General features: G+C 40.1%; 1 protein-coding gene across 3 annotated transcripts in view; it reads left to right on the top strand.

Annotated features, from left to right (window-relative positions):
* The window catches only part of RIT2 (Ras like without CAAX 2), a 341,404-nt gene that overhangs the window by 137,160 nt on the left and 183,571 nt on the right, over window positions 1–20,673 (top strand). For all 3 annotated transcript variants that reach the window (XM_038744086.1, XM_038744087.1, XM_038744088.1), the window contains exon 4: window positions 16,223–16,414. In XM_038744086.1, coding sequence (XP_038600014.1) covers window positions 16,223–16,414 — 192 coding nt within the window. The remainder of the gene's footprint in view (window positions 1–16,222; window positions 16,415–20,673) is intronic.

The following is a 20,673-nucleotide window of genomic DNA, read 5'->3' as shown; positions in this document are numbered from 1 at the left end:
GCACATAATGTGTTGTCTTTACCTGAGGAGATGAAATTACCTCAGAAAAACAAGATGTGTCAAAATGCCGAAAAATATCATTTCATGCTCCTACAGCATTGTGATGGTAGATTCTTCAGAGATGGGGGAAGGCGAGAAATGGCTTCTGATTTTTGAAGCATCCATCATTGAGGAAAGCAAGAGTGAATAAGGAAAATCAGAGATGGAAACACCTTCAATGTCATTTTTGCCACCTCCTGTTCGGAACCAAACTGTTTCATGAAATAGATTTTCTTAGATTTTGTCCAGTCTCATTTTGAATTCCTCACAACTAGGCTTTCTACCACTCTCTCTGGGAGAATTACTTCACAATCTAATAGAATTTGCCACCATATTTCACTGATATTCTGCCTGAATTCCTTTTTCTTCATCTCCTCATTAATTTTGGTTCTGCTTCCTTTACTGAGCTCAATATATCATTTTTATATTTTACAACTAAATTACAAATATTTGCCAAACTGATACATATTAACTACTTTTTTTCTTCAAAATAATTTGTCATTACTCTTGAACCCCTTGCTCCTTGAACATTTTTGTTTCTCATTTATGAATATCCTCCTATCCATCTACATGTCTGCAGATAATGCCTTCATACAGTGGACCCTTTCAGATAATGTACTTTGTCGCTGGCAGGTTATCTCTCTTCTTCTCCCTTCAATTCCCTCTCAGCCCAATGAAAGTCATTTTCTTTTTCCACAATCAACAGTTTTTATTAAGCTCTTAATGCATACAGAGCACTCTACTAAGTGTTTGGAAGAGCACAATATTAAAGAGTTGGTAAACACTTGCCCTGACCACAAAGAGAAAATATTTGAATGACCATGGTGCCTAACTTTCATATCTCAAGATTTCTTAGTTTTCCTTCCATTAGCTACACAAATGATTCATAATTAAACTTTGTTTTCTCTCACCCATTGAATATTAGTTATTTTTTAGCCAAAATGACTTTTAAAGTGATATCCCACTATCCTTTTAGCAGTCTTTCAAGATAGTGTCATTTTAGTGTTATTACTTCTTACAATACTTTCTCACTTTAAGATAATGTTGCAAAATTTGGCTTTGTTTAAATAACTCCCTTCCCCTGCCTGTCAACCTTTGACATATTTTGACCAACTTGGATAGAGTGATTAAATAAAATTCATTTCAATTTAGCATCAGATAGTGACAGCTCTCTAGTATAACTCAGGATGCTTTTTCTGTTGAATAGTGTGTGAAAGGCAATACTTTAAAAGTTAAGCATTTATATATGTACATATGCAAATTAAATCTAATGTATTAATGGCACGCTAATATTCCTGGATGATCAGGTAACTGGATTTAATCTGTTTTTAATATATTAATATTGTTCTGGTAAAATATTTGAATCTTGTGAACAAGTTGATGAACTTTATTGTATTTCCTTTTGAAAACTTTACTTCACATAGCACATTTCACTTAACACTTGTTATCATGGAACCAATTAAGAGCTTTAACCTTTCTAAGCAAAATCAAACTTGTTATTTCTCTTCCTTGAATCTCTGTTGATGTTTCTTCCTTTCGGTCACTCTATAAGGTTTGTTTTCATTCAAACTGAAATCTAGGGGTTTTTTTGTTGTTGTTTGTGTTTTTTCAGTGGGAGCACTTTACAGGATTCCTTTCATGTTTGCTAAACAAAGAAGTTAGATTAAAATAAGCATGTGAATGCTCTTCTGAACTGACCTGGAAATAAGTACTCTGAGACTATTGAGGATGATAAATCAGTGGCAATGTTTGAGCAGGGAAATATATTTTCTCTTCTGCGTATTGCCTTTTGGGTCTGTTGCTAATGAACCTATATCAAACTGGGGAAATAGAAATGTCTTTGACTCAACATTGAAGGTTTAAAAGTGGGATTTAAACTTGGCAAATATAAATCCTAGGTAGAAATCACATTAAAAAGTCCTGAAACATTGCTGAATCATTAGACTAAGGATTTTTATTATCATGGTAGTTGCTATATTTCAAGCAGTGTTCTAAGTTTTAGGATAGATACACTTCAATCAAAATGGACACATTTTCAGGGAGGACGTATGAAGGCGTGAACGCAGGTGAGGAGATTGTGGTTAGAGGGATTTCAGAGGTGCTGAGGGTAGAGATTGTACAGTGACTAGAGAGTGACTACCTCAACTGTACAGTCTGTTCTGTTCCCCCACAAAGACCTCTGATCTCTTGACCCCATCCAATTTTCGTCATGCCCCATTTAGTCTCCATATCCCAACTACCTTCCCTTGATGACTAAATTGATGCCTTCAAGAGCACAATTTCTACTGAACTCGCTCCCCTACCCCTTTGTTGATCTTGTACCACTAAACCACAGCCCTGGCTCACTTTCACAGTATGCTTTCTTAACTCCTGTGCACAAACTGCATAGTGCTGCTAGTGGAAATGTAGATATCAAGCTGACCTCTTCCACTTGAAGTTCATCCCTGTGTGTTTAATGATGATGTTGATGATGACAGTATTTAAGTGCTTACTATGTGCGAGGTACTGTACTAAGTGCTGGGGTAGATACAAGATAATCAGGTTGGACACAGTCCGAGTCCCACATGGGGCTTGGAATCTTAATCCCCATTTTACAGATGAGGTAACTGAGGCACAGGGAAGTTAAGTGTTGTGCCCAAGGTCACATAGCAGACACGTGGTGGAGAATCCAGGTTCTCTGACTACAGGTCCATGCACTTTCCACTAGGCCAAGCAGCTTTTTATTCATTTTTTCTTTGAAAGCAACACCGTCCATGTAACTATTGACTTCTGACCTGCCTGGGATCAAATTCCCAACTCCTTTTCTACCTCTTTGGGAAGTGTGAATTGAAAATTATCTGACCCCATTGAACAGGAATTTCAAAAGAGAACTAGTTCAGAAAATCCATTACTGTCATCCCTCTTTGAACAATACCACTTGAATGGGTCTCTACAAATATAGAAATATAGTCAAATACTGAACATTTCAGGTAAAAATCTTACTTTGGCTTATCCAATTTTTGTGTGAATTGTCCAGATAATTGATTGTCTTTATGTTCTTTGCTTTCCTCTTCCTCCTGCCTTCTAAATATTTGGGTCTCCATCTACTTTCCTCCTTTCTCTTCTTTTTTGTCTCTTTCTTTGCCATCATCTCTCATCCATCTCCTTTTCATGATGTTTCTTAATAATAATAATAATAATAATTGTAGTATTAAGTGCTTACCTTGTTCCAGGCACTGTTGTAAGCGGTGAGGCAGATACAAGATAATCAGGTTGGACATAGTCCCTGTTCAGAGCAGGGCTCATGGTCTTAATTCCCATCTTTACAGATGAGAGAACGAGGGCTTGGAGAAGTTAAGTGACAGCAGACAAATGTCAGATCTGGGATTAGAGCCCAGGTCCTTCTGATTCCCAGGCCCATGCCTTATGCAATAGGCCATGCTGCTTCTTCTAACCTAGTCATTTGTATATGTTATTGTTGCACCAGTATCTTCCTCTGTTTCTGCTGTAGATCCCTCAGGATTGGATTGTCTAGAGAAAAGAGGTCCACAAAGTTAAGGAGGTAGAGGGAAAAATCAGGGGCCGTGAATCACTATTAAAATAGAAGTTAAAATGAGAAAACTTCCCCTAGCACCTCTAAATGTGTTGCTGCCATTGGTAAAGGTTGAATTCTAGGTTGAATGAACCATTGCTCTGATCCATCAGTGCCATTGGTTACCGTCTTGAAGAGTAATAACAGTATTAAGAAAGATGTTTGAGCCTCTGTCTCCTACCCAATAGCCATAGAGGGCACGTAGAAAATATTATAGAATGCCACAATTGAGGAATTGAAGGAGAGGATGGGGTTTTGAATCCTGTGTTGATTTTACACATGGTCAATCAGAGGTATTTAAGTGCTTACTGTGCATTGAGAATTATGCTAGGCATTGGAAGAGTTCAGTAAAATAAAATTCATTCATTCAGTTGTACTTAGAACAGTGCTCCAGCGCTTAGAACAGTGCTCCAGTGCTTAGAACAGTGCTTTGCGCATAGTAAGCGCTTAATAAATGCCATTATTATTATTATTATTAGTGAGCACTTACTGTGTACGGAACACTGTACTAAGCACTTGGGAGAGTACAATACAACAATAAACAGATACATTCCCAGAACTTACAGTCTAGAGAGGGAGACAGGAATTAAAATAAGTTACAGGAAGGGGAAATGGGTGCATACAAAAATGTTGTGGAGTTAGGGTGAATATTAAGTGTGTAAGGGCTACAGATACAAGTGCATAGACAAATAGGGAAAATGAAAGCTTAGGGAAGGCCGGTTGGAGGAGACATCATGTTTTACTACAGCTTTGAAGGTGGGGAGAGAAATGATCTCTCAAATACGAGGGGAGAGGGAGTTCTAGGACAGAAGGGAGCATGTGGACAAGGGGTCGGCATGGAGGTAAATGAGGCTGGGGTTCAGTGAGTATGTTGGCAGTAGAGAAGTGAGGTATCCAGGCGAGGTTGTAGTAGGAGATCAGTGAGGGAAGGAGAGATCTGATTGAGTGGTCAAGTTCTGGTGTTGAGCCTGGTTCTGAATGCTGATAAGTTTAGTATACTTTGTCTTAGAATATACATTTTCATTTGCACAGTACGAGGCGATCTTTTATTTTACTTCCTTTGGATTCCCCTAGCCCCATGATGCCTAAAAAAACCAAGAAGAGTAAGATTTCCAAAAATCCTTTAGAGAGCTGAAATGTTCCTTTTCGGAACCATCCTTTCGAAACCATATTTTCGAAGAGAAACAACCTACTCACAAATATTGAGATCTGCTTTCTTTATAAAAATAAAAGATGTCCTCAAGCCTCAGTTTTAGCATTTCACCCATGGACCTGTTTCATACATATATTTTACTGCTTATAAGTAGGTAATGGAATAAAGTGGTGTTCTTGAATATTTAACCAAAAGTTTCATTCAAAGTGAAAAGTGATCAAGAAAAATATTACCATTCTGCATATGTGGAATGCAGATTAGCATTGTTCTTTAATATATGGCTGTACAAAGGGAAATAACAGTTTGAATGCTGAATTTTCCCCTAACACTATTGAAGTATCATATATTATTAAGTTGATACATGGTTGAAGGAAAATTCTGCTTTCTGCTTTTACAGGTCAGCTATCTATCAAAGCTTCTTCCTAGTATTTATTTACGGCCCTCAGGCACTTCATGCTAATGGAGTCATCTGAAGGGAAGTGTTCTCTTCATTGTTTATGATTCCTTAATTACATTTCTAGTATGATTTGATTTGCTTTGAGAAACACTGTAAGATGTACCCATTATGGATCTCAAAGGGAATTTTGTCCCTGTGTTCATGAATATATCCTATAATAAATTCAGAAGATGGTCCTTAAAATCATGGATGAATCATGGAGTATGTTTCCCATATAATTTTATGTTAAAAATTGAGCTCTATTACCAAACCCCTTGAATAATATTAGGAGCTTTTACGTATTATATACTTTTCCGATAAGTATCACCAAACTATTGATTAATATTTGTAAATCAAGACCTAATTTCCCAACAATAACAAAATGAGGAATTATGATTCTGAAACTTGGCAGGAGATGGCAAAAGTAGAAGCTCGCTTGGCTACTGTGACATAAATTTTTAAACTTAATGAAGAATTTGTCCAATTTAGAATGAACAAAAGCTGCCTTCTTGTCTTCATGAAGAATCCTGTTGCAGGACAACACCTTTGAACTCCTCTCTCCATCAGGATCCTCTTCATTTATTTTTCTTTGAAATTGATGCAGAGTTCTTAATTCTCAAATCTTAGCTGGTGGAGGAGAGACCATAACTTTATCACTTTTGGTATCTTTTTATGATGCTCTGAAATGTTGCTTTGTCAAGCAATAATGGGTTTTCCTCAGATTATACGAATTGTGGAATAGCTGTAAAATGGAGTAAAGTCCAAAATCATAGCGATCATATCTCCCAACTGTGTGTATCCTGGGGTGGTTGAATCCTGGGGTATGGCTGTTTTTCTTTTACAAAATGGTATTTATGGTCTTGCAAACTCCTTTGAAACCATAGAAGGTGCAGTGTGACCTTGTGGACAGAGCTGGACCTGGGTTTTAGTCCCAGTTCTGCCACTTGTCTGCTGCATGACCTTGGGCAAGTCACTTCACTTCTGTATGCCTGAGTTACCTCACCTGTAAAATGGGGATTAATACTGTGAGCCTGATGTAGGACAGGGATTGTGTCCACCTGGATTACCTTGCATCTACCCCAACACTTAGAACAGTGGCTGGCACATAGTAATCTTTTAAAATATACCATGTTAACATGTTAACTTGTTTTAGACTGTGAGTCCACTGTTGGGTAGGGACTTTCTCTATATGTTGCCAACTTGTACTTCCCAAGCGCTTAGTACAGTGCTCTGCACACAGTAAGCGCTCAATAAATATGATTAATTGATTATCTGACAATGATATCTCCCATTGTTTCAGTTATATAAAAGGAACTGGGAGAAGATGGGTAAAAACCAATTGAAACTGTACATAATAATAATGATGATGGCATTTGTTAAGTGCTTACTATGTGCAAAGCACTGTTCTAAGTGCTGGGGGAGATACAAGGTGATCAGGTTGTCCCATGTGGGGCTCACAGTCTTAATCAGATTAATTAATCAGTGGATTAATTAATCATTGGATTAATTAATTAATCATTGGATTAATTAATTAATCAGTGGATTAATCAGAGAAGCAGCGTGGCTCAGTGGAAAGTGCCCGGGCTTTGGAGTCAGAGGTCATGGGTTCAAATCCCAGCTCCACCACTTGTCAGCTGTGACACTTTGGGAAAGTCACTTAACTTCTCTGGGCCTCAGTTCCCTCATCTGTAAAATGGGGATTAAGACTGTAAGCCCCCCGTGGGACAACCTGATCTCCTTGTAATCTCCCCAGCGCTTAGAACAGTGCTTTGCACATAGTAAGCGCTTAATAAATGCCATTATTATTATTATTAATCCCCATTTTACAGATGAGGTAAATGAGGCTCAGAGAAGTTAAGTGACTTGCCCAAGGTCACACAGTAAACATGTGGTGGAGCCGGGATTAGAACCCCTGACCTCTGACTCCCAAGCTCAAGGTCTTTCCACTGAGCCACGCTGCTTCTCTCTACATGGCTTCTGTCTCATGGGTGGGTTTCCAGAAATTTGTGTATGACAAGAAAAGATTCCTGAATCTTGTTTCAAGTTATTTCTAGCTCAATACTGTGGCACTGGCAATCTATTTGGAACATTTTAAGGTTCTGTTCTGGGGATATACAGCAGGGGTGCGACTTGCTAAATCTACCAGTCCCTCAACAAGTCTTATGGACAATTTCTGTTTTTTTTATTCTTCCAATTAAAACCTAGATTTAGGATCTTCCCAACGCTCTGGTTCCCCCAGGTATGATTTGAGGCACCCATTCTAGTGATGCAGTCCCCTCCAGATCAGCAGGGGAGAAGGGGTTATTTCTGAACCTGTGAAAGGGGTGCAGGGTGGTGGGGTGGCTAATGGGATGGTTTACACTGGGCCTCTTGACAGCTCCTTATCCTGTCTCTTGCCAAGTCAGGAGTTGAGACAGAGTTTTCCCCAGACTTGTCCAGCCAAGATTCTCCCCATCAAACAATATACCGGGACTTTATTTCCAGTCTGCCTTCTATCCGACTCAACGCCCATTGTATCCTATTGCTCCCAGCAGCAGGCATTCTCAGTTTTCCAGATCTCCAGTCTACAAGCCTGGGTTCTTTCTGTGGGTCTTCCAAGAGCAAGAACACTGGGAAAAGGGATCTCAAAAATTATGTCCGCTCTGACCTGTGGCTTTCCTCCCTGGTGGGAATGGGTTTGGGGGAGGTAAGCAGTCTTACTAACTCTGCAGTTTACCACTAGGGCTCAGTACAGTTCTCAATAAATACCAGTGATTGATACCCAGACTTCTAGGTCCAGTGAATTGAGGATAAATAGGTGATCTTCAGGGAGGTGGGAGGACGGGGGGAAGGGGCTCGACCCTGTTATTAAGTGAATTTTGCCCTGCTTCCCCAAAAATCCCCCAGGAAATACCAAATTGCACAAAACTCCATCAGGCTTGGGGCAGTGGCTGCGATTCCTTCTTTGTCAGGGGAGGTGAGAAATTTAGACCCAGGTTTCCAGCTCCAGGAAAACTGGAGATGAGTGGGTAGCCTCTGGGAAGGAAGGGGCAGGGTATTGGCCTTGTGGTGGAGTCAGGAGAATCTTGTTCTCACCCTGTCCCCTTTCCATTAGGATGGTTGATTCTTATTGCGGGGAGAGAGAAATTGATTGCTTTGGTAATCTTAGAGGGCATTTACAATAGTGGGAAATTTGTTAAACCTGAAGATCAATGTCCATAATGTTGGATTAACTTCATGGTTTTCAGTAAACAGCAACAATGTTTCAGTTTACTTTTTGAGCCACTGATAACATTGCTGTTAAAGACATCTCTTTCCTATGTGGCACACATTTTTAAAATAAGCCATCTTCATTGTTTCATAACGAGTACATTACAGTCTTATGGCACCATTCTTTCCAATTCTTCCATGGTGCCCTATAACATTACATTCTGGCAGGATCAACTGTATGTTGACATATGCTTAGTTTCTGCTGCTCATGTTTATTTTTTTGTAATTGGTCTCTATTACCTCTTGCTTTAGATAATATATTACAAGGGACAAAGTTCTTATCCTGGGGGGACCATGATTGAGAGTCTCTTTGCCACAGACATCCAGACTTCTTTCCTGTGACTAGGCAATGGGGAAAGCTCTTAAACTTCTCCATAAACCATTTTCACTAGTGAGAAAGGTTTTCCTGGTCCTCACAAAGAACTAATTAGTTAATCTCCTCCTGCTTTCCCTCATGCTCTTTCCTCCTCCCTCCCTAGGCATGCTGGTAACATCATTATTATTATTATTATCATTTGCTCTGGAATAGATTCAAGACAATCAGAATGTGCACAGCTCCTGTCTCACACAGAGCTCACAGTTCAAGGAGGAAGTAGGATTTATTCCCAATTTTACAGATGAGGAAATTGAGAAGTGAATGTACTTGCCCAAGGGTACACAGCAGGCAAGTGATAGAGCCAGGATGATTCCCAGACCCATGTTCTTTCCACTAGATCACACTAGTGGGTCAGAGGGAGGGAGGATAGTTGCTTCACATGCCAGAACTCACCTTCGCATCTTTCTTGCCCCTCTGCCCCCCCAGTTATTCTGCATTCTTTGCACCTGGAGATTAGCCCAGTACCCACACATTGCGTCCTGATACAAGAGCTCTAGGAGCTGTGGCCCTGATGAATTGATCCAGCTGTATAGTTCTGCCCCTGACTACCTCCCTTCAAGAGACAGATTTCCTTGAGTCTGACAAGAAACTGATTAGACTGACATCGAAAAAAAAAGAGATGGCCCTTTAAAAGTTAAATATTAGATCTGAATCTGCTTATTAAGGAAGGCAGTTTCTCACCAGGTAGTTCTACTCACACTTCTATGACCTGACATTGCAGAAATTATCACAAGGTTTTGCAGGAGGTCACAGATTATTACTGTAAAACATTATGTTGTGTGATAATAGGGAGTAATGACTCCTGGCCCTGTTAAGAGTATATCCAACATGAGATCAGATAATCGGGATGACATTAAGCTTTATTCACCTAATGCCTCAATTTAAGCTGCCAAGAAAAGACCAGGTTTGAAATTAGTACATCCCCAGAAATATGTTCACTGCTACCTGATACCAGATGGGCCAGTCTACCTGCACCAAATCTTGAAACACAAACTGATCTCCTGAATATTCACTCTGGGTACCTTCCCACTACCAAAGTTCAGACTAGGAAAAAAAAATAATGTCCTCATGTTTCCCTCTCTGCCTTAACATGTCAAACATCACAGAGGCACCAACATCTTCTGCTCATCCTCAACTATAATAACTGCTCCCTCCTCTATTCCACAACACTGTTTCTGTTACATGATTGAAGGCCACACTCATTGATCTCACCAACTACTACAGGTCTTTAACTCCCTCCTGAAATTCCCAGTTTTCCACCTCCATCCTCTCTTTCCCTAATGACCTTCTCAAATAGTTGATAAAATCTAAGATATTAAGAATGACCTCACAAAAAATATTCCCTTCATCTCCCTGACTTCTTCTCAACCCCTTAACTACTTTCTTGTTTCCTTGTTCTCTGTCAAGAAGAGATCCCCCAATCTGCTTTCACAATCTTCTACCTGTCACCTAAACCTCCCACTCCACTGATACTTTCTAAATTTACTAGGTCCCAATCCTCTTCCCTCCCTGATGAACGCTCCCAATCACCCACTAATGATAATGATAATTGTGACATTTGTTAAACACGTACTGTTTGTCAAGCACTGTACCAAGTGCTGGGGTAGATTCAAGGTAATTAGGTCCCATATGAGGCTCACAGTCTAAGCAGGAATAACAGGCATTAAATTCCCATTTTACAGATGAGGGAACTGGGCACAAAGAAGGGAAGTGACTTACCCAAGGTCATGCAGCAAGTAAGTGATGGAGTAGGAATTAGAACCCAGGCCCGGGCTCTTTCCACTGGGGCTCCTTTCCCTCTATTTTCAGACATGCATTCATTTTACTTATAAAATAACAACATTTCTCTGGACCCCATTGCACTATCTCCTTCCTCCCATTTCTGAGCAAAATGCTTGAATGTGTTTCATACACCTTTTTCTTCCTCTCATCCAACTCCTTTTGACACTTTACAAGCAACTCTTCCCTCCCTCTTCCCCCTGCATCTTCCTTCACTCTGCTGCAACCATTCTAAGGTTATTAATGAACCTCTTCTCCTCTATCCAATTCCTCTTAAACCTCATTGCCATCAATACTGTGGACCTCATTTTTACTGATATGAACCTAAACCAGTCCTCTTACTACCCCTCTGGCTATTTCTGTGTTTCACTCAATGATTCTTCCACTGTATCTCAGCCTCTTACCGTAGTCATGCCAGGTGGCTTTGATCTTGGTTCCCTACTTTCCTTTATCTACACACACTCACTGTCTGAGGAAACTTCCCTGCTCACCATATTACTGCTACCACCATTAAGGAAACCACTGCCAAATCAATTTCCCTAGTTTTACCTCTCATCTAACCTGCAATCCCAAATCTCCTTTTGCTTCTAAGACATTTCTATTTGGATGTCCGGCAGGCACCTCAAACTCAATATGTCCAAAATGGAACTCCTCACCTTTTCCTCTAGCCCTTCTCCTCCTAATTTTCCTCCCTTCAGTCAATAACACCTCTATCCTCCCTGTCCCAGAAGCCAACAACTTCAGTGTCATTCTCAGCTCCTCACTGTCTTTCCACTTTCACAATTCAATTTTCTGCCCAATTCAGTTGATTCTTCCTCTACCATATGTCCCATATCTAACCCTACCTCTAAACCAAACAGATATCACTCAGGTACAAGCTCTGAATTATATCACCAATCAATTGTATTTGTTGAATGCTTATTGTATACAGTTGGGAGTACAATTTGAGTTAGAAGACATGATATTCATCCTCAAGGAGCTTAGAGTCTAGAGTGCAGTTTAGAGTCTATCAGAGTCTTCGTTGACCCACCCCCATTCCCCACCCCAAGCTTCAACCTCCTCTACTCAATCAATCATATTTACAAAGTGCTTACTGTGGGAAGAGCACTGCACTAAGAGCATGGGAGAGTACAATATAATAGTTGCCAGACATTACGGCCTAATGGCAGGAGCATAGGCTTGGGAGTCAGAGGACGTGGGATCTAATCCTGGCTCCACCTCTTGCCTGCTGCGTGACTTTGGGAAAGTTGCTTAACTTCTCTGTCCCTCGGTTACCTCATCTGTAAAATGAGAATTAAGATGGTGGGCCCCATGTTGAACATGGACTGTGCCCAACCTTATTACCTTGTATCTACCCCAGTGTATAGAATAGTGCTAGGCACATAATAAATGCTTAACAAATGTCATAATAATAATCATTATTATATGTTGTAAATTTTACTATAGATTAATGCATGGATCATGTTCTTAAAGGGTTGCTTCTCGCTGAGAGGACAAATGTAGTGTTTTTGAATATAGGACAGATTATTATAACTGGTGGGGATGAATGGGAGATGATGTTGATGATGGTGATGATATTTGGTAAGTGCTTACTACGTGTCAAGCACTGTTCTAAGCGCTTGGGGGGATACAAAGTAATCAGGTTGTCCCACGTGGGGCTCAAAGTCTTAATCCTCATTTTACAGATGAGGGAGCTGAGACATAGAGAAGTTAAATGACTTACCCAAAGTCACACAGCTGACAAGTGGCGGAGTGGGATTAGAACCCATGACCTCTGACTCCCAAGCCCATGGTCTTTCCATTGAGCCATGCTGCTTCTCTATGCAGATGCTGGTAGTTCAGAATTTTTTGACAGGCTAAGGCAGAGGGTAACATGAGCATATCAGTAGTTTTGTTTTTTTTCCTAATCTTAACTGTGGTGGTGGGAAGGTGTCTGGAAGAAATATTCAGAGGAACAGTTTGTGTTTCCAGATCAGGTGAAGGGAAGAATGGCCCATCTTGTATCAGTAGTTGAAAATATTTCTGGGATGCAGTGATTTTATCTGTCGCTGCTCTTCCAACCCCTTCCCTGGTTTCCATTCCTTTCCTTGTGCCCCTCCGCATTGACCAAAAACTCATCCACAGTCCACTTCAGGTTTCTCTACCAACTCAATCCACATTACATATCTGCTCTCTCTACTTGCTACATCCCAACTCACTGTCTTATTCCTCCCAGGCTAACTCTATCCCTCTCTTGACTCTCCTTCCTCTGTCCTCTTGCTCATGCTGCTCTCTTTCCTTTTGCAAATCCAAAAAATAAACAGACCGATGTCCTCCACCATATTCAAAACTCTTTTCACATCCCATCTTTCCCTATGCATTCTTAACTTCCCAGACTATATAACCTCCCAGCTATTTCTGGCACTGGTGTATATATGCTTTTTACATCAAACATTTATTTGATTACCCAATTTATAAATATTTGCATGTCTGTCTCATTAAGTGTAAGCTCCTTGTGGACAACAAAAAAGTCTCTCAATTTATTTGTATTTTCCAAGTGTTTGGTACCCTCAGTGTCTGTTCAACAGATGTTTAGCTCTGTTATGCTACTACACCCTCCATAATCTCCTCTGTTGTCTCCTATATCCAATATTTCTCCTTTCCTCTAGTGACAAAGACATTAATCTCTCCCTTCTTTTCTACTCCACCTTCTCCCATCAATTCTTCTTCCCTTATGACAGTGATCAAGTTCCTAGTATTCCTTTTCAGTCTAAAATTGAACAGTTTCTCAAAAGTTAGGTCAACTCAGTGACAGGACATTAATGCAGGTTTTGACTAACTGATCCAAAATGACTCCTCCCTTGAATTTCTATTCACTGAACCATAAGGAGAGCTTAGGTAAATGCTATCCAACTAATTCCTTAGCGGGCAGCTCCTAATAACCAGGACCTGCTAGAGGTGTTCCTTCACAATGGAACAGTTTAAAAACCAGACTTTGGATCCCCAAGTCAATCCCCTCAATTTCAAAAAGAGGGGTAAAAGAAGAAGGGAAATCACCATCAAAAGTCAATGACAAATTGAGTTAATGGTAAGTAAAAAGGGGACACTTCTCAGCCTAATTTACATATTATAATAAATGGGTGCTGAAAATGATCACTGCCGTAGTGACAAATATTTTTCCCATAATTCATCACCAATATCAAAATGTCAAAATAAGTAATTGCGGAAATAAACCCGTTCACTTAAAAAAATATTCAGTTATAGAGTACTACTTAACTTTTTAGAGAAAGATATATTTAAGAAGCGATTTATACTTCTGAAATATACCTGTTGGCACTGATATCCCTATAGCTGCTGAAATGATAGCTGCATGATTCACCCTATGCCTTAGAAAAACATTTCATTGCTGTTTATGAGGTGTCTTCCAGAATTATGATGAAAGGGAAATTCAGGTAAATTTCAGAGAGTACACCTCAAAGCACTCACTAGAAGTTATAAACACACTCCCTGCTCTCAAACTCACCCATATAGCATGGCTGGAGAGGAACTTCAGACTTTACCATATTCCTTCTCCTCAGAAGCCCTTTTGCTAAAAATAAGAGAAGCAGCATAGCTTAATGGGAGAAGCATAGGGCTGGAAATCCGGATGCTCTTCCACTTGCCTGTTGAGTGACCTTGGACAAGTTATTTGATTTATCTCTGTCAGTTTCCTCATTTATCAAATAGATATTAAATACCTGTTCTACCTCCCTCTCCTTGGGGGACAGAGCCTCTGTCTGATCTGATGGTATTTCATCTACTCCAAGCAGTATAGCATAGTGGGTAAAGCAGGGGCCTAGGAGTCAGAAGGTTATGGGTTCTAATCCTCTCTGCCACTTGTCTGCTGTGTCACCTAGGAAAAGTCACTTCACTTCTCTGTGACTCAGTTACCTCACCTGTAAAATGGGGATTGAGACTGTGAGACCCACATGGGACAGGGACTGTGTCAACTAGATTTGCTTGTTTCCACCCCAGCACTTAATACAGTGTCTGGCACAAAGTAAGTGCTTAACATCGTCATTATTATTATTATTCCAGCACTTAACACAGTATTTGGAACATAGTAAGTCTGTAGCAAAGACATGTAGCAATTGTGGATGTTAAGTCAGTGATCAGTCAATGGTATTCATTGTGTGGAGAGCACTGTACTAAGTGCTTGGGAGAGTACAATACAACAAAGATATGTATATACATGCTGTAGTGCTGAGATTGTGGTGAATACTAAGTGCCCAAAGGTACAGCACCAAGTGCATAGATGAGGGATAGGGAGTTGGGGAAAGAGGGCTTAATTGGGGAAGGCCCCTTGGAGGAGATGTGTCCTTAATATAGCAGTAATATGCTCATTAAAACAGCAAATAAAACCACTGCCTCTGCTCAGTCCTTGTAGCATGTTGTAATTCCTATTTTATGCAATGTTGTCTAGTGATATAGCAGGGGCCTGGGAGCTAGAGGACCTGGGTTCTAATCCCTGCTCATGCCACTTGTCTACAGTGTGACCTTGAGCAAATCATTCAAGTTCTCTTTGCCTCAGTTCCCTCATCTGTAAAATGTGGACAAAACCTGTTTTCCCTCCTAATCTGTGAGCATCATGTGAGACCTGATTATTATGAATCTACTCCAGGGTTTAGTACAGTGCTCAACACGTAGTAAGCACATAACAAATGCTACAATTATTCTTCTAGACTGTATGACCATTATAAGCAGGGAACATTCCAATCAATCAATGGCATTTATTGAGCATTTGCTATATGCAGAGCACTCTGTTACAGTATACTGTTCAAATTCTTAATACACTGCTCTGCATATAGTAATGCTCAGTGAATATGATTGATAGATTTACTTGTTGCTCTCTTTCTCACCTGCTAAGGTTCAAATTATTCAAATGTCATCCACAATATCTTTCCATAATGTATAGGAAAGGAAGTGGTAGTACCAAAGAAAGCTGGGCATCCCTCTGCTGCTGATTATGATGATTGTGGCATTTATTAAATACTTCATATGTGCCGGACAATGTATTACTTAGCACTGGGATGGGTACAAGTAAACTGGTTTGGGCACAGGCCCTGTTTTACATAGGACTCACAGTCTTAATCCCCATTTTACCGATGATGTAACTGACCCACAGTGACTTGTCCAAGGTCACCCAGCAGACAAGTGGTGGAGCAGAATTAGAACCCAGGTCCTTCTGAATCCAAGGACCATGCCCTTCCTACTAGACCACACTGCCTCTCTCCTGACCTCACAGTGTAACTTAACTTATGTAAAGATGCCAGAAGGACAGGCAGGAAAAGATTATTTGGTGAATTTAGCAGAACATATATAATTACTGAGCATGTCTTGGGTAGACTCTGACTCCTTCCATGCTCTAGAGTCATTGCATTCCCCACTACACTTAGTGGAGTGCTCTGCACATAGAAAGCACTCAGTGCATGTCAAAGATGTGTAGATTCTGATCGTTTCACCCTCACAACCCACACTGTGGATCAGATTTTATGTATCTCAATAAAAACCACCAAACAGGAAAACAAATCGGTGCATCAGTATTCTCCTGACCCTTTTTCACTTGGGGAAAAAAAAGAATCATTTCTTCTTATTCCATAGGCAGAATTCACGGCCATGAGAGACCAATACATGAGAGGAGGAGAAGGTTTCATTATCTGCTACTCCATCACCGATCGCCAATCTTTCCAGGAAGCCGCTGAGTTTAAGGAGCTCATCTATAAGGTCCGGCACACCTATGACATCCCCCTGGTGCTGGTAGGAAACAAAATAGATCTGGAGCAATTCCGGCAGGTAAGTGCCATCACTTCCTTTTCTTGGGAGGACATTTCATAGTGATCGAAGGTTTAAAGTCTAGTTATTTGAAATTCCATAATTCTTGGGAGATCCAGATTTGAACAGTCATGGTCTTCTACTTTACATCTTGGTTTTGTTGAACCTTGGGCTGATCACTAAGTCTTGGCAAGCAAATTGTTCTGTAGATGTCGGTCCTACTAAAGCTATTGGTCACTGGGATTCATCGATTCGTTCTCTCCCTGCTTTTCTTAAGATTTCTTTTCTTAAGCCTGTATATATGCATATATGTTTGTACATATTTATTACTCTATTTATTTTACTTGTACATATCTATTCTATTTATTTTATTTTGTTAGTATATTTGGTTTTGTTCTCTGTCTCCCCCTTTTAGACTGTGAGCCCACTGTTGGGTAGGGACTGTCTCTATATGTTGCCAACTTGTACTTCCCAAGCGCTTAGTACAGTGCTCTGCACACAGTAAGCACTCAATAAATACAATTGATTGATTGATTAAGATTGCAGGTATAGAGGTGTGGGTTTATGTACACGGATTGTCTTATGCTTTTAAAGAGAATATCCTTGTTTTAGTATGTAATTTTGGTGTGTCCTGTCTTTCTTCTGGTTGATCCTCTCCTTGGAAGGCGGTTCACATGGCAAATACCTTCCCAGTGCCTTCTATGGCAACATACCCACTTGTGTGATGGATGAAAAATGGATTTCTGAATAAATCACTTTCAGATTACTTGGATGTCAGGCTTTTGTGAGATGGCTTCTGCTGTGTTCACTACCAGATCCATTCATCATTAGTGTCAACCATACTTGACTTCCATTTCAGGCTCCTAGCCCCTTTCCTAGTGTCTCCCAGGTGCCCAGCATGTCCCGCAAGGGAGTGTCTCTGTTCTCAGTGTAACACTAATGTTATGGTTTTAGCAGGAGGGGTGACCACAAATTTCAAGGAGACAGGAATACAGCTGAAGGATTTATTTACAAGTTTGTTTGGGCTGCATGCCTGTACAAATCACTTAATTTCTCTTTGCCTCAATTCCCTCATCTGTAAAATGGGGATTAAGACTGTGGCCGTCTATAAATTGGACATGAATGGAATTTCAAAGTACAAGTCTGAGTGGAAAAATGCAGGACTGCATTATCCCTTTGGGTAAATGGAGCTTTTTCCCGGGGCTCGCCCTGTTCATTGGATCACCTCAACCAAATCAGCAGCATTATCCCTCATGTCCTACTCTTCCTTCTATAGTCATATCTACAAATATCCCCATTGGTGCTGGCTAGGGAAAAGGACTGGTGGAACTAGGGCAAGTATCTACCCCAGCACTTAATATGGTACCTGACACAAAGTAAGCACTTAACAAATACCACAATCATTATTATCATTATTATTAATATCTGTTCACTGCTCTCTTCCTAGCCTAAAGGATTTCTCTCATTCTGGGACTGTTTATTTTTATTGATCACTTACTCTTTGGTTTTCATGTTCCTTATTCACTGAGAGATTATTGGTATTCCTGGTCAAACTGGGTGAAGTCAAATTTCACTTCAGGGTGGCCCTTAGAAATGAGGCAAGATATAAAAGAAGTCCAACAGTGGACTTAAAGGAATCACACACTTGCCTTTTTTAACCTATTTTTAATACTTTTCAATGGTATTTAAGTACTTATTATATGCCAGGTACTGTGTTAAGCCCTGAGGGAGATACATGATTATCAGTTTCCACATGGCACTCTAAATAGTTTAAATGGGAGGGAGAAGAGGTAGGAATTGAGTCCCCATTTTGCAGATGAGGAAAGTGAGGCACAGGGGATTTAAGTGATTTGCCCAAGGTCACCCAGCAGGAAATTGGCAGACCAAGATTAGAACCCAGTTCCTCTAAATCCCAGGTTCATGCTCTTTCCTCTAAGCCATGCTGCTTTTAGCCAAGTTTCATTGGCGTTTTTGTTTGAATTTTGAGTGAGGTTGATTTCTGGTACATTTGAATTCATTTTGATAGCTTCCCTGTAACCCTGTAGCTCAGCTCTTCATTTCCAAATGATACAGAGGAGAAAAGCTCATTTGCACAAATGTTAGTTAGAACTGTCCATTTTGCAATCTCAGCCTATGACCCGTGAAAACCAAACAATTGAACTAAATCTGTAAGGGGAGACAATGACTGGTTCAAAATTAAATTACCTTCAGGTAGCTGTCAAGTTTCCAGTTGGAGAAAGACATATTCAAGTCCAGGAATTGAGAGTCTACCCTTCCAGAGAAACTCAGATTGTGACACAGCCAGGGAATTATTGGGACTGATCCATTTCTATCACTGTCATCACTTAGAACAAGTAGTCTAATACAGTCAATCCATCAAATCCATCAATGGTATTTAATGAGTGCTTACTGCGTGCAGAGCACTGTATTAAGCCCTTTATCAGTCAATCATATTTATTGAGTGCTTACTGTGTGCAGAGTACGGTACTAAGTGCTTGGGAGAGTACAACATAATATAACAAATTCCCTGCTCACAATGAGCTTACAGTCTAGAGGAGGAGACAATAGTATTATTTGTTATAAATAAATTACAGGTATGTATGTAAGTGCTTGGAAGATTGTAAAATCCAATAAAGTTGGTAGACACACTCCCTGCTCACAATGAGAAGAGCACTGTGGGCTAGTGAAGAAGAGCACAGGCCTGGGAGTCAGAGGCCCTGGGTTGTAATTCCTGCTCTGTCCTGTGTTTGCTGTTTGACCTTGGACAAATCACTTAGCTTCTCTGTGCCTGTTACATTATCTGTAAAATATGGGGATTAAATCTTACTCTCTCCTATGTAGAATGTGAGCCCTGTGTGGAACGGGGATTGTATCCAACCATCCAGCTAGATTAACTTGTATCTACCCCAGCACTTAGAACAATGCTTGACACATAGTAAGTGCTTAACACATATAATAATTAATTAATCAATGAATTTACAGTCTGGAGAAGCTTACTGTCTGGAGGCTGACTACTGTCTACAGTGGCTTTCAAATATGATTCCAGGTAGCTCTGAATGTATCTCAGAAAGTCCCCAAGAAATTCAAGAGAAATAATTCACTAGTGGAAAATGTTTTGGTTTTTGAGCAACCAAATTCCTACTGGTTCCCTGAATTTATTTTTGTTAGCAAAATCAATCAGAGCTGAAAGAAACCTTCTTCTCATCCTTCAATCAGTGGTGTTTATTGAGCTCAAAAGCATGGCACTAAGTGTGGGGAAAATACAATACGATAGAGTTTGTAGACATAATCCCCACCCACAAGAAGCTTACAGTCTACAGGGGTAGATAGACATTCAAACAAATCACAAATAGGAAAAATAATAGAGCATAAAAATATTTACAAAAGGTGCAAAGGGGCTGGGGTGAATATCAAAGTTCTAAGTGCAAATACATAACAGTAAAAGGAGCATTGATAGGGGAAATGAGAACTTAGGGAAGGCCTCTTGGAGGACATGGGATTTTAGGAGGGTTTTGAAGGTGGGGAAAGTGGTGGATTGTCAGATATGAAGACAGAGGGGGTTTCAGACCAGAAGGAAGACATGGGCAAAAGGTCAACCATGAGATGGAGTGTATATATTAGGATGAAATAAAAGACCATTGAGGTAGGGTAGGAGGGAATGAGATGATCCTTGTGAATCTTTGTGGGTCCTTTTGCACACTGAACTATTCAGTTTCTCATACTAGTCCTTTAATACATTTGTCTAGAAAGGAGATATGGTTCCACATCTTACAAAGGAATTTGGAAAAATCCATTTTTTTTTAAAAAAAGATTAATCACTGGTGTACTGGACTGATAAAGTAGTGAGCTACGAGTCAACTAGGTTGCTTGTTGTGTGACATCTGGTAAGTTACCTAACCTTTCTGGGCTTCAGGTTCTCCTCAGATAAAATGAGGCTACTACATTTCTTTCTATCTGAAATTTTCTGGAATGCCATGTGGGTCAGTGAAAGCATTTATTTGTAGCAACCTGAACTCCACGGAAGAAAAACATTGAATAGGTAGGTAGCGGTAGTCAAGTAATACTTACCTGCTGGGATTGTAAGAGCAGAATTGAGAGTAGATAATTGAAAACCACACTAAAGAGAACAATAGCTTGCATTTAACCCCCATTCATTTCATCTACCTAGCCTGTAGGACAGGTTTCAGTAAGCAGTGATTGCCCATAGGCTGGCTGGCAAAGTAAAAATGAGAGGATAAACCACCAAAGTGTATAATCTAAAATATGGTTAATTGTTTCAT

This window comes from Tachyglossus aculeatus, chromosome 3 (genome assembly GCF_015852505.1).
Source record: "Tachyglossus aculeatus isolate mTacAcu1 chromosome 3, mTacAcu1.pri, whole genome shotgun sequence".
Taxonomy (NCBI): domain Eukaryota; kingdom Metazoa; phylum Chordata; class Mammalia; order Monotremata; family Tachyglossidae; genus Tachyglossus; species Tachyglossus aculeatus.
This window is presented reverse-complemented; position numbering and strand designations above follow the sequence as displayed.